Source organism: Bison bison, unplaced genomic scaffold, assembly GCF_000754665.1.
Source record: "Bison bison bison isolate TAMUID 2011002044 unplaced genomic scaffold, Bison_UMD1.0 scf7180017864336, whole genome shotgun sequence".
Classification (NCBI taxonomy): Eukaryota; Metazoa; Chordata; class Mammalia; order Artiodactyla; family Bovidae; genus Bison; species Bison bison.
The window spans coordinates 1,110,271-1,123,989 of NW_011494908.1; the positions used below are offsets into that span (position 1 = coordinate 1,110,271).

General features: G+C 44.3%; 2 protein-coding genes across 5 annotated transcripts in view; one reads left to right on the forward strand and one right to left on the reverse strand.

The window, feature by feature from the left end:
- The window catches only part of MCPH1 (microcephalin 1), a 240,396-nt gene that overhangs the window by 114,161 nt on the left and 112,516 nt on the right, over positions 1 to 13,719 (forward strand). The window lies entirely within an intron of this gene.
- The window catches only part of ANGPT2 (angiopoietin 2), a 58,875-nt gene that overhangs the window by 7,562 nt on the left and 37,594 nt on the right, over positions 1 to 13,719 (reverse strand). The window contains exons 4-7 of the mRNA XM_010854071.1: positions 10,029 to 10,261; positions 7,798 to 7,925; positions 2,145 to 2,246; positions 1,209 to 1,375 (exon numbers count right to left, since the gene is read on the reverse strand). Of these exons, the coding sequence (XP_010852373.1) occupies positions 1,209 to 1,375; positions 2,145 to 2,246; positions 7,798 to 7,925; positions 10,029 to 10,261 (630 nt within the window). The remainder of the gene's footprint in view (positions 1 to 1,208; positions 1,376 to 2,144; positions 2,247 to 7,797; positions 7,926 to 10,028; positions 10,262 to 13,719) is intronic.

The following is a 13,719-nucleotide window of genomic DNA, read 5'->3' on the forward strand; positions in this document are numbered from 1 at the left end:
GCGGCCACCGGAGCCGCGCCTCCCCCTCCATTCTTCCCCAGCCTGTGCCTTCTAGACTCCCTTCAGGGTGTGCTGGTACCTGACCCCTTGTGTTGTATCTTCCCAGACCAGTTCCTGGGTCACCTGCAGGCATCCCGTCCCCCTGGCCCCTGCCAGCGACAGGCATCCTGAGCCCCTGCGTGACGGCGAGATGCCCTGACCCCTGCACTGCCCTGGCCGCACACAGCAGGGTGCAGAGCCCCTTTGCTCTGCCTCCACTCTCAGGCCATTCTAGCGCCAAAGAGCCAATTCCCACTCAGAACTGTCCGTGCTTTTCTTGGAACATTCGAGATTAGCTCCGCCTAGTAGGTGGGAGGACGCAAATACTGAGGCCGTGCTGCGAACCAGCCCATCTTCCTGCAGCCCAGGGCAGAGGACCCAGCTGCCCAACCACCCAGCTAGTCATGCCTCTCTTGAGCTTGGAGCTCATCCTGAGTTTGGGATGGAATGCAGCAACTGAATGTGGTTGAACTTCACAAAGATAAATTTAAGTTTTAAAACCTTCTGGAAGGAAACAGCATACTCATATATCTGTTAGGCTTCCCCGTGGCTCAGATGGTAAAGAATCTGCCTGCCAAATGCAGGAGACCCGAGTTCAGTTCCTGAATTGGGAAGATCTCCTGGAGAAGGAAATGGCTACTCATTCCGGTATCCTAGCCTGGAGAATTCCATGGACAGAGGAGCCTGGTGGGCTACAGTCCATGGGGTCGCAAAGAGTCAGACACAACTGAGCAACTCACATACACATACATCTGCTGTGTTATTGGCATGGTATCTTATAAGGACACAACATTCATTTATTCTGCAAATAATTACCTGCCAGGCAGGGTTCATCTGTGCTCTGAGGCTACAGAGCAGACACAACAGGCACAATTCTGTCTCTTAAAGCTCCCCTTGTATCATTAGAATTAGAATGTTAAAACTAGAGACACTTGCCTAAGGGCAGCAAAGAACTCTGAGAGCCAAGCTGCTTTTCCCCATTAAGGGAGCTTGGTGATGGACAGGGAGGCCTGGCATGCTGCGATTCATGGGGTCGCAAAGAGTCGGACACGGCTGAGCGACTGATCTGATCTGATCTGATCTGAGTCATTCAGATTCTGGTTAATACAGTGGGGTTCTGACTTCCGGCAAGTCTTTTAACTCGTTTCAGTGACATGTAATTTCCTCACCTGTAGTTGAGTTCTTCATTCGAGAGATAGAAGTGGTCGTACAGCGAGTAAGCCTCATTCCCTTCCCAGTCTCTTAGGTGTATTTTCAGCACGTAGCGTTTCTGACCCGTCACCTGCGAAACAAACTCATTTCCCAGCCAGTGTTCACCCGAAGGGTTCCCGAATCCCTGAAATTCAAGTTGAAAAGTTCACTTACTTCACTTTTTTTTTTTTTTTTCCCCTTCACATATTTGAAATCAGTAGTCCATCAACTGAATGTGGAACAAGCATCAAACATTCAGCAGAAATTCCTTCCTGTGCTGTGAAACTTTGGGACCTTCCATATAAGGTTTTTAAAAAATCAGTTTTAAGAAGCTAAGCGGTTACCAGAAGGAGATTGGTATTGGAATAATTAGAAGGACTTGGAGAACCCCCAGTAGAAACATTATCCTAGGGGCCTCCCTGCTGGTCCAGGGCTTGAGGCTTCACTTTCCAGTGCAAGGGGTCTGGGTTCAGTCCCTGGTGGGGGAGCTCAGATCCTGCATGCCTGCTGGCCAAAAGCCAAAAAATAAAACAGAATCAGTGTTGTAACAAACTCAATAAAGACTTTTAAAAAAATGGTCCACATCAAAAAAATCTTAAGAAAGAAGCATCATCATAAACACCTTAGTTTGCAGAGGTGTGAAATGCTGTGAAGCAGTCTACCCCTAGAAATGCTGAGCCCACTAGCTTTCGCATGCCTTTGTTTTGATATTTCGTTTACGTTACACCGACTGGACCATTCTTTAACGTGGTGACAGAAGCACCAGTTAGAAAGATCCTTTTGGTTTCAAGACAAAAAAAAAAATGATCAAAAGTCATGGGTTAGTTTTCGATTTGTGGTGGAAGTCCTGCACATTCTCAAAGTTAGTTTTTGCAAGGAAAATTATTTTCAGATGGTTTAAAGAATATCCATACCACTTTATATTCTTTCCAAGTCCTCTGAAAATCAACACTGCCGTCTTCACGTCGCTGAATAACTGTCCACCCACCTCCACCCGTTTCCATGTCACAGTAAGCCTGCAACGGGAACGCACAGTTACTGCCTGGGAAACGTCCGGACTTGGGTCCTCGTCTTACATAACAGAAACGAGATGAACAGAGATACTTAGAATACAGCCAGAGCTGATGGGGTTCTCTGGGGTAAATCTCTGTGGTCTTCCAAGAGGCAAAGGATTTTAGGGAAATTGAAAACCATGAATTTAAAAAAGTAAACAGTAACATAACACGACGTGTGGATGAAAATAGGACCTTGTCATCATCTGTTCTAGGCAGAGCCCCACCCCGACAGCTGACCCAGAGATCCGCGCTCCTTAGCGCTTTGTGGGGAATGGGGCATGTTGGCTGATTGGCCCCAAGTCTCTCATCTCCGGCCTGCAGAGATCCATTGCTTCGTGTCCACATCCCTGAAAACCTTTATGATGGTTGCCAGTCCCAATCAACTCTCCAGAGAGTTGTGTAAAAGGGAGACTCTTGGATTGCAGAGCTTCTAAGACTGCTGTGATGCCGTGGAGCTGTTAGGCTTACTCTGAGTGTGGGATCAAAGTCAGCTTCCATGGTTCACCCCTCAGAAGGAGGGACCGGAGGCTTTGTGTGCGAACCGAGCGGGGCCTGGTGGTTCCACCCCACAGATCCCCGACCTCACGCTTCTCTCTACCTTGCTCACGGCCCCTGGTGTTTCTCTTCCCTACTCTTTTGATTTCTGCTTTTAAATGGGCTTGGTGGGTTTAAACTTTGCTCAGGACATGGGATTTCTTCTTGATCTAAGAGCATCCATGCTTAATTTCAGCTCAGCTGGAATTTTATTATGAAATTAAAAACCCCTGAAAATAAGATTACACAGATAGTTTTAAATAATGAGATTACAGTAGAACGAAGACGTTTTCCAAAAAGTTAAGATAAATGTCCCTACAGCCTCCAAGGTGGTAAATATGAAAGTTAAGGTTCAAAACCAATGAGAAGTGTTCTTTCTTTGTTGTCCTCCACGGTCTTTGGGGATACTTTTGGAGGTGGTTTTGGCAGAGTAAGTTTAAATGTGAACCATACTGCTTCTTGAGCTGAAATCTAGGGACTAGGGGCTAACGGTGCACCCAGAGTGCACCCAGGCCTGCCCCTTCACTGGGCGCACTTGTCTGCCAGCCTGTTCTGAGCCAGCCGAGAGCAGCAGCTGGAGCCCAGCGCCAGATCACCCGTCCCCCTCTCTCTGCCACCTTTCCAGGCTCTCCCCAGCACCGTCACTCGGCCCATGTTGCCTTCCTGGTGATCCTTATGTTTGGAAACGTGTGTTCCATGAAAGAAAATTGTGTTTATCAGGAATGAAATGAATTCGCCATTTAAATTAATCAGTCATATGAAGTTGATCTGCTTAAGATAACCCCTTATGGCTCTGAATTGACATTATTATTATCATTATCATTGCTCTGCATCACTCCGTTCCAAGCACCAGGCTGGGTTCTTTGTATGTATTATCTGTGATCTCATGGCAACTTTGCTGTGCTACTCTTAATTCTACATTTTCGAAAGGAGAAAAGATTTGGTGAAGTCAGGTTAAGTTGATCAGAGTCATTCAGCTATTAAGTGTTGGCATATAGGATTTGAATAAGGTCTCTTTAATTCTTGATTCTGTGATGTGTTTTCTACTCCCTCATGCTTTCCAGATGGGCTTCCCTGGTGGCTCAGACAGTAAAGAGTCTGCCTGCGGTGCAGGAGACCCAACTTCAATCCTTGGTCTGGAAGATCCCCTGGAGAAGGAAATGGCTACGGTGACAAAGAGTGGGACACAACTGAGTGACTCACACACATGCTTCCAAACACAGGGAAGCTTGGCTCTTTTGTTAATAGGCGAGAAGTCCCTCCACCCAGCTCCACACTGAAGTCAGTTCATGAATAATCCTGCCTCTCACTTGCCTCTGGTCCATGAGATGGTCAGTACCGCTGACTTCTGTCAACATGTCTTTTAAAAGACCCTTCTAGTAAATTAGCGGAATAAGCTCCATTGGTCTGAGCAGTCACATGCACACACTTGGACTCTCCTACCTTAAAAGGTGTGCCGGGGGTGAAGGGCCTGCACGCTGTTCTCAGTGAGCCTGTCCTCGTTCCACGACATTCACTTCTTCAGTGTCAAAATTGCCCTGATGAGTTACTGATATTTAAATCAGAGAACGACTCCATCTTGTTATGGAAATCAGTCAAGACCAAGGTCTGGGGTCTGAGCCATACTATCCTCTAACCCCATTAGAAACAATGATAGGATCGTGAGAACATATTTTAATATTTGTCCAGCTTGAGGGGAAGAAAAAAACCCAGCATTTATAAAAACTGAAGCATTATGGCTAGTTGGCTCATGCTGCTTCCAGAGGAAGATCGTGCTCCAGTGGAGCTCTCCATGTAGCCAGGAGGTACTGATGAAAATGATGGAGCAGATTGCATCAGGGTCAGAAAAGCAGAAGTCCTCAGATAATGCCCCAGACCTCCCTGCTCCAATTACAGCAGACCGAGGGCGGTCAGTGCTTCTAATTAGCACGCCACAGCATGGTCCACGGGCCTGGTATCTTGCTCTCAAGTTTGATGTCTTTGAGCAAATAACGCTCAATTTAAATGTCATGCTTCAACTCTGAGGCCATGGTGAATGAGTGATTAAACAGCAAACGGAAAAACGTTAGGAGTCAGGTATCCTGTGAAATTTAGGGAAGGAAACCACTGTGTCTCTTAACTAGCAAAAACAACAATGCTTCTGATAAATGCCACCGTGCAATGTCTATCTTGTACAAAAATCTAAAGAATTCTTTAAAAATCTAGTTGAAATATTTAAGCCTCTTTGGGAAAGATCTGCCAAGAGAGCTGTTGAGCATCCTTTTCTTGAATTAGAAGATTCACGGTGAGCCTGAGTGTCCCACCCTGCGGGGAAGTTGTCCATGGCCCTTTGTTATTGCTGTTTAGTCGCCACTGCTGCTGCTGCTAAGTCGCTTCAGTCGTGTCCGACTCTGTGCGACCCCATAGATGGCAGCCCACCAGGCCCCGCCGTCCCTGGGATTCTCCAGGCAAGAACACTAGAGTGGGTTGCCATTTCCTCCTCCAGTGCATGGAAGTGAAAAGTGAAAGTGAAGTCGCTCAGTCGTGTCTGACTCTTAGCAACCCCATGGACTGCAGCCTACCAGGCTCCTCTGTCCTTGGGACTTCCCAGGCAAGAATACTGGAGTGGGTGGCCATTTCCTTTTCCAGGGGATCTTCCTGACCCAGAGATCGAACCCAGGTCTCCTGCATTGCAGGCGGATTCTTTACCACTGAGCCACCAGGGAAGGCCCTCGTGGCTCTTGGGGGCAGCCAGAACAGTCACGCTTCCCGTACATCGACTGGATGGCAGGCACCGAACCCTGTCCTCCGTGGTCACCTCCAGCGTCACCCTGAAACTGCTCTGTGAGACAGGGGAGCCCGCAGCACGTCGCAGATGAGGGAGCAGAGGCTGCAGGCAGGGCAGTGACTTGCCGAGAGGCACACGCTGGCAGAGTCAGAGTTTAGGCCCAAGTCTATCAGACTTTCTCAGGTTGTGAATCATGGAGTCTGAAGTCTGGAGGGGAATCCAGAGGTAACTTAATCTGGACCATATATCTTAGAGATGAAAAAATGGGGTTTCAAAGATTGTTGTTCCCTGCTGTTCAGTGAGTTGTTTTTACCGCATGTATGTAAAAGGGCGTGTAAATGCTAACGCTTCCAGCCATGGTCTGAGACTCCATCACCCCAGAGCCGTATATCATCCTCTTCCAGCACCGAGGCTGTTGGGCTGGTAGAGCCACTGGGGCAGGGGCACGAAGTAAGGCAGGAAGCGTTACGCCACAGGAGGGCGGCGCTGGTCCCTTTGGTCTGTCTGGGGTCATTCCACTTCATTCCCCATCCCTTCCTCCTCCTGTCACTCCTGTCCCGCCGTCCCCCTGCCTCCAGACCAAGGGCAGACCAACAGCTGGTGACAGACAATAGTGTATAAGAAGTTGGCCTGAAAACCAGAGAGCAAAGGGGACTCAAAGGCTTGGTACAGAGTCTGCTCATCACTTTTTCATCGGCAACAGACTGTTCAGGTTTGGGTTTTTTTTTCCTCCCCCTAATGCACTACTTCTAGGGTGCTAGGACATTAACTGGCTTTCAAGGTTGACTTAGAACACCATGAATAATTTAGATTTCTTTGGAAAGTATTATTCAAGGTAAATCGACTGTTTATCTTTTCCGTTCATAATCAAGCATATGTTACTGTTTCAAATTCCATGTCTTTATAACCTTAATGTTTGTATTTTTTATAAAGTGTTTTTCTCTATCACCATGTTAAATACTGAGGATAATCCTGAGTTCAAAAGGCTAATACTTTCAGGAACCTCTAACATTTTCATTTTGATGCAGCATTGAGTGCATTTTCCGTAAGTGTTTCCGTTCATTCAGTTTGTAGCTGCTTTTACAGTTAGTTGTAAACATATTTATAGGCATTTAACAAATACAGGCGTCTCACAGTTATATAGTGCTTCACACTGATTCTTGCGTAAGACTGTTTCATCTTACAGAAGCCACACTGAAATATTCCCTGGGGAAGTGTCTCCCCCACTCCCACCCCCACCCACCCCCTTCTAAAGCTTAACGTCTCCTGCAGCAAATTCAGGAGCCATGCTCCTGAAAAATTCAGCATAACCAAGAACACTGAGTTAAACTGTACACCTGCTTCTCCTTACGGTAAGTTCTGGTTCTTGGTTCACTTATGCACGTACTTGGGAAGAAAAGCCCATCAGAGGGGATAAGAACAGCCCACCCAGGGTCCCTAAGCCCCTCTGCAGCACGTCCACAGCCTTCAGGGCTGTGATGGTGTTTGCACAGGTGGTACCAAAGGACTAGCAGGTTAAACTGCCAGCCCCCTAGAATGAACTAAGAGCAGACACCCTCACCGTGCTCCTCAGTCACACACTTGCAACCGGAGGAGAAAAGCCAGTGTCACTTCAGGACGTCCCTGACAAAGCAGTAAAAATGATCAATTTTATTAAGCCTCTACTGCTACAGGTCTGTTTTTTCTATTCCGTTTGATGACATGGAACTGGGTATTCATCACTTCTGCACATCAAAGTGCCTGTGGCTGTCTCAAAGAGAGAAACTGGGACTTTCAGTAGCAAACTGAATGAGCTTTTTTTTTTAATAAAATACCAACCATTGTTACATGAAATAAGGACTGACGCATAAACTATGGTTATTCAAACTCTCAGATTTTGGAAAACATTTTCTTTACAACTAACAAAGAGCGTCTGACACTTCAAGACAAACAACTGACAGGAGGCATGACCAAGCCAAATGCAAGGGGAACATGAGCAGATTGTCTTATACAGGAGGTAGACGCGCAGAATGAGATAGCTCCTTCTGCATCGTCCATCAGCATCGTCAGTGCTGTGTGCCCCACGGCGGGGCTCCGAGTTACTCATGGTCGGTGTTTCTTGCTTTGCTCTGCATGCCACTGGCATGGTATGAGAACTATGTATGCAGCTGTTCTGCTCCTGAAACCACCTGCTTCAAGCCAGGGGGCTGAAAATGAGAGGCAACGCCTTACCTTGATCTCCTCCGTGGAGTTAGGGAACGTCAATGTGTAGACACCGCTGGTGGTCAGTCCCGATTTGAATGCCTCCCCGCAGTCTCTGAAGATGATTTGTTCGTCCTTGGCAAGCAAGGAGTATGAGGCTGTTTTTAAAAAATAGGAAAGCTTTTAAGAGGAGTTTGTGAAAAGATAAAAGCTGATTATTTTGAGATGCACTTATTTGTAATTGTATCATATTTGAATTGTTATCGTGAGATGCTAGTTTCTTAAGCCTTTCTGATAAAGTTCCTCTTTCAGCCTGTTTGGTATTAATTCTCAAAGGTCATTACCAATAATCCATACTTCCTTTTTCTTCCCATCAACTGTATGTAATGCAAGTACTTTGCAATCACCCTTTGTACACTATTATGTGTGAAAAAATCTTTCATCTTGAGTAGAATCAGATAAAGTGATTACAGAAGAATAAAGAACATACCTAAAAACAGTGCTGGCTCTGCAGTGGCTGCACCCACAGCCAGTTCGCCAGTTAGGCTGTGGTCTGGATTGTTTTCTTCTTGTGCATCTGAGGCCAACTATTTAGATAGTAATATTTCTTTAGACCATTGGGTGAAGACTCCAGTATTCTTTGGATTTTTAGCAGCCATCTCATAGTAGCTTGTCTTAAAGTATAATGAAAGTGTTAGTCGCTCAATCGTGTCTGACTCTGCGATGCTATGGACTGTAGTCCGCCATGTGTTAAAGAGGAACCTAAAATTTATTTATCTGTGTCTTTGAAATTCTTCCTTGAAAGTGTAAAACATCTAGGACTATGAAATTCTTTCAAATTTTTTGTTTCACTCTCAACAGACTTCCCAATCCTTTTTTTTTTTTTTGACACATTAAAAAAAAAAAAAAAGTGTTTGTGTGCATCTGTTCTTGCAGGTATGTGTTTATCTTCCTTCTAGAGAATGACCAGTGCCCCAGGCTCTGGACCAGGTCAGGCGGGCAGCCCGCTTGGGTGGGGGCTCCATCCACCCGCTGGCCGAGGCACGCGGGCAAACCAAGCTCATCCTGTGGCCCTGTCTCCCTGCTGCTTGTTTTTGCCAAGATCTGAGCTGTGTGGTTTTCCTCTACTTTGGCTCATCAAAGCTAGCACCTCACACTGTCCTGGTCCCGCCAGGCATCAGGTGACTGTCTTTTCCTTTTCTACACATGTGAAAAAATGCAGAATTTTTCAAAATTACAAAGGAGTGTGACTCTCATTGGAAGGCATGCACTGCAGACCCGCCATGTAGCACAGGTCATGCTTGTTTGTCTGCTTCCTGGTTTAAGTAGAAACCTTTTTTAAAGGTCTCTCTTACTGAAGTGGGCATAACTGTATGACTCAAGGGAAATGTGAGAACATACTTCTTACAGAAATGAAGAAATATCTCTACATGAATCGCATGTAAAGTGCATCTGTGTCGAACGAATACGTTTGGAAGGGCTCTATGCAACAGGCCATAGTAAGAGCTAGACCCAGTGTTTGAGAAAAAGCAATCTTAAAATACCACACAGGTTGGGTATCATCTCTCTAGTTAATGATGGAAGATGTATCCCTGCTTCCCTCTAATACGGAAGTTGAAGGATAAAACAGAAATAAGGAAGGAGAGATGCTGTTACGGGTGTGGTGAGATACCGGTTTCTTGGTATACTGGTACTGGCGTTGCTTGGATACCGGTCTTATGTAAGCATTGTCTCATTTAACCTTCACAACAACCCTATGGGCCTAGTATTGTTTTTCTCTCCTAAAAAATAAAAAAAATGTCCACTCTGCTTTAGTGATGGAGAAGGAAATGGCAACCCACTCCAATATTTTTTGCCTAGAGAATCTCCATGGATAGAGGTGTCTGGCGGGCTGCAGTCCATGGGGTCGCAAGGAGTTGGACACGACTGAGCAACTAAGCAAGTGGTTTAGTAACTTGGCCAGCCCTATACACCTGTGTTAGCAATGGAACTAACTAAAAGAAGGCTCTCCGAGCCCAGGAACAAAAGGTTGTTTGAGGTGGTTTGCCTCATAATATTTAATTAGTATAAATATATATTCCCCTTCCCCTCTTTCTCCTTCTTTTTAATTGGTTCCATATTGAGGCCCTATAAAGTATTCATGAGAAATAGTGCCTTTCTTGGAAAATGAAAGGTTTTCTGTTTTTTTTTTCAATGAATTTTTGAAATTTCACCGACTAATGACAAAACGGAGGAAAAACTTATGTGTAAACTTTACTTACGGTTTGATGTTGACATCAGAGTCAGTAAATTATTAACTGTCTCCATCAGATCATGTTGCTGCTTTTGGAGAACTGAATTATTCACCGTGGCCGTCACCAGTTGTTTTTCCAGTTCTTCAATGATGGAATTTTGCTTGGATACTAACACCTGGAGCTGATCTTTCTCTTCTTTGATTGACCGAAGTTGAACTATGTGCTTGTCTTCCATATCTAGAACTTTCTTTTCCAGGAAACTTGTAAAGGGAAATAATTGTTAGTGAAGGGTTTTCTGATCACCATCAAAGCCATGAGCTTGGTAAACATCTAATCAGTTTCATAATCCTTATACAGTCGTTTATATTTATGGAATTTCTGCTTCTGCAGGGCCCTCTGGTAAGATGTCACAGGAGTTTTAAAGTAATCAGATGTTACTGGAGCCGTGAGGAGGCTCTCAAGCGTGCTGAGATCAGACAGAGGACACAGATATGACATAAGCATGAGGAGAAAGTGCCCTGATGAAAATGTAAGGTTCATGACTAGAAATTTCCACATGCACTGTCTGTGAAGACCATGGTTTTTCTCAAGAGGAACGTGGGCATTGAGAAGGTGCCTTGGGGGTACTCTTTCTGCCCCCTTCTGATGCCTATGTCAGAAGCTTTCTCTATCTCCTTTATACTTTAATAAAACTTTATTACACACACACACAAAAAAAGAGAAGGTGCCTTGGTGTTGGGAACTCCTGGGGGTCAGAGCTCTGGGCTGAGAATGTTACCTCTGCACGTGACCCCCCGGTGTTACTCTATCTTTGGGAAAGTCCACCTACAGTCATGAAGTGAAAGTGAAAGTGAAGTCACTCAGTCGTGCCCGACTCTTAGCGACCCTATGGACTGGAGCCTACTAGGCTCCTCCATCCACGGGATTTTCCAGGCAAGAGTACTAGAGTGGGGTGCCATTGCCTTCTCCTCTCTACCTAAAATGAAGGCTTTAGATTAGATGATGATCTCTGAGACCCCTTCTAGTTCAAATAATCTGTGAGTCTATTATTCCTTTTTGGGGGGCAGTAACATTTTCTGAACCTTTAACCTTGGAAACATTACTAAACTAACTAAGGGCCTAACTACCTATTCCAGGTCTTACCTATAAGCATTAATAATCAGTATTAATACTACTTACTATTAAATTCAGTTGCAGCTCTTAAATTTATCACCGTCCAGTTGTCAATTTTTTTCTTTCTCCCAAATCTCTGCCAGTATAATCCAGAGATCAGTCACAACCTGGCCTAAAGATTGAGTCTCAAAATTAAATACAAGCAGGTGCTGAAGAGTGAAGCCCAGCATCAGGCCATTCCAGACCAGACTGGCTGTGAGCAGGACCACGTATCTCTGTGTTTAAAGCTTAAAAGAGTCTCAGACATCAGATCTCAGAGCCATGTTCTACAAATGCACATCTGGCCCCTTTACTTGCTTCTACAGTCAATTTAGATTTAGTGAGTTGTATTATGCTTTTTTTTTAATAAAAGGAAATTAAATAAGTGGGATAAGACATGAGAATAAATTCATAGCAAGAATTTTGCACAGTGCAGCAAATGCCATGGTCAGTGTGGAGGGATGGTGGGCGGGGGAGGGGCGGTGCCATGGGGACGCCTGTGTCACTGACACTCTGCTCGTTAGCATCTCACTTGGATTCCTGATACAGGATGATCTGCTCGATCGTCACCATGGAAGTTGGATGTTGGTACTGTGTAACTTTATATTAATGTAATTCATGGTCTGTTGAGAAATGTGGAGAAATAGCCCTGTTGGCAGAAATATCAAGGCGGAATCATGTTTCTTTTATGTGTTTTTATTGCCTGTCTTCAGAAGGGGACATTATAAATGACAGTGCTTTTCAGAAACAACTGAATCATATATCGGTAATTGTAATTTAATTGAACTGGTGCAAGTAGCCCCTAAATCATTTATTTTTAGAAGGAAAGAAATGATAAGATGAAAAAAGTATAGTAATTTTCAACTTCAGCTCATGGTTATTTTCAGGAAGATGTTGATGCTATTAAGTACTTTGACTTCACTGGAAAAAAATTAAATACTTCACGTTCCATGAAGAAAGCAATCACACTTTGAGAGAACTATTGAAGATAATTTAAAATATGGTTTTTCAAATGTGCAACACAGTCACATATTTTTGTAATGATGAAATCTTAGGCTAGTCCACATCTTAGGCTAACCTCAAATTTTAAGGTACCTGAAAACACCATGCCAAACTCACTGAACGCTATAAAATCATCAACATGACTTTCTTATTATTAATTTTAAAGTTGTTGATGAAAAGAAACATATTATTGCCATTTCATTTCATATTGTGTCAAAAGAGAACATGCTTCCTGCAGCTGCTAAAAAGGTTATTCTTCTGCAGGTGGAGATTCGTTATGTATGGTTTTTGTAAGTCCACTGATAAAAGCTACGTCTTTCGGTATCCTCACTATGGCAGGTCACTCAGAAGCAGTGCTGTGGCTCCAATCTGAGTTAGGTGTGTGCGTTCAGTTGTTTAGTCATGGCTGACTCTTTGCAACCCCATGGACAGTACCTGCCAGGCTCCTCTGTCCATGGAATTTTCCAGACAAGAATACTGGAGTGGGTTGCCATTTCTTTCTCCGGGGGAATCTTCCCAACTCAGGAATTGAACCTGAGTCTCTTGCATCTCCTGCATTGCAGGCAGATTCTTTACCACTGTGCCACCAGTCTGAGTTAGATATTTGCAATTCAGTTGTGGAGCTCTGCTGTTGGAAGTGACTTGGGATTTTATTTATTTATTTTTTTTACAAGTTTGGGAGCCACTTGCTCATTTATTTTTTTTTATTTATCTTTTTTTTGCCAAGCATTTTAATTATTTAATTTTTTTTAAACTTTACAATATTGTATTGGTTTTGCCAAATATTGAAATGAATCCGCCACAGGTATACATGTGTTCCCCATCCTGAACCCTCCTCCCTCCTCCCTCCCCATACCATCCCTCTGGGTCATCCCACTGCACCAGCCGCAAGCATCCAGTATCGTGCATCGAACCTGGACTGGCGACTCATTTCATACATGATATTATACATGTTTCAATGTCATTCTTCCAAATCTTACCACCCTCTCCCTCTCCTACAGAGTCCATAAGACACATCAGTGTCTCTTTTGCTGTCTCATATACAGGGTTATTGTTACCATCTTTCTAAATTCCATATATATGCGTTAGTATACTGCATTGGTGTTTTTCTTTCTGGCTTACTTCACTCTGTATAATAGGCTCCAGTTTCATCCACCTCATTAGGACTGATTCAAATGTATTCTTTTTAATGGCTGAGTAATACTCCATTGTGTATATGTACCACTGCTTTCTTATCCATTCATCTGCTGATGGACATCTAGGTTGCTTCCATGTCCTGGCTATTATAAACAGTGCTGTGATGAACATTGGGGTACACGTGTCTCTTTCCCTTCTGGTTTCCTCAGTGTGTATGCCCAGCAGTGGGATTGCTGGATCATAAGGCAGTTCTATTTCCAGTTTTTTAAGGAATCTCCACACTGTTCTCCATAGTGGCTGTACTAGTTTGCATTCCCACCAACAGTGTAAGAGGGTTCCCTTTTCTCCACACCCTCTCCAGCATTTATTGCTTGTAGACTTTTGGATCGCAGCCATTCTGACTGGTGTGAAATGGTACCTCATAGTG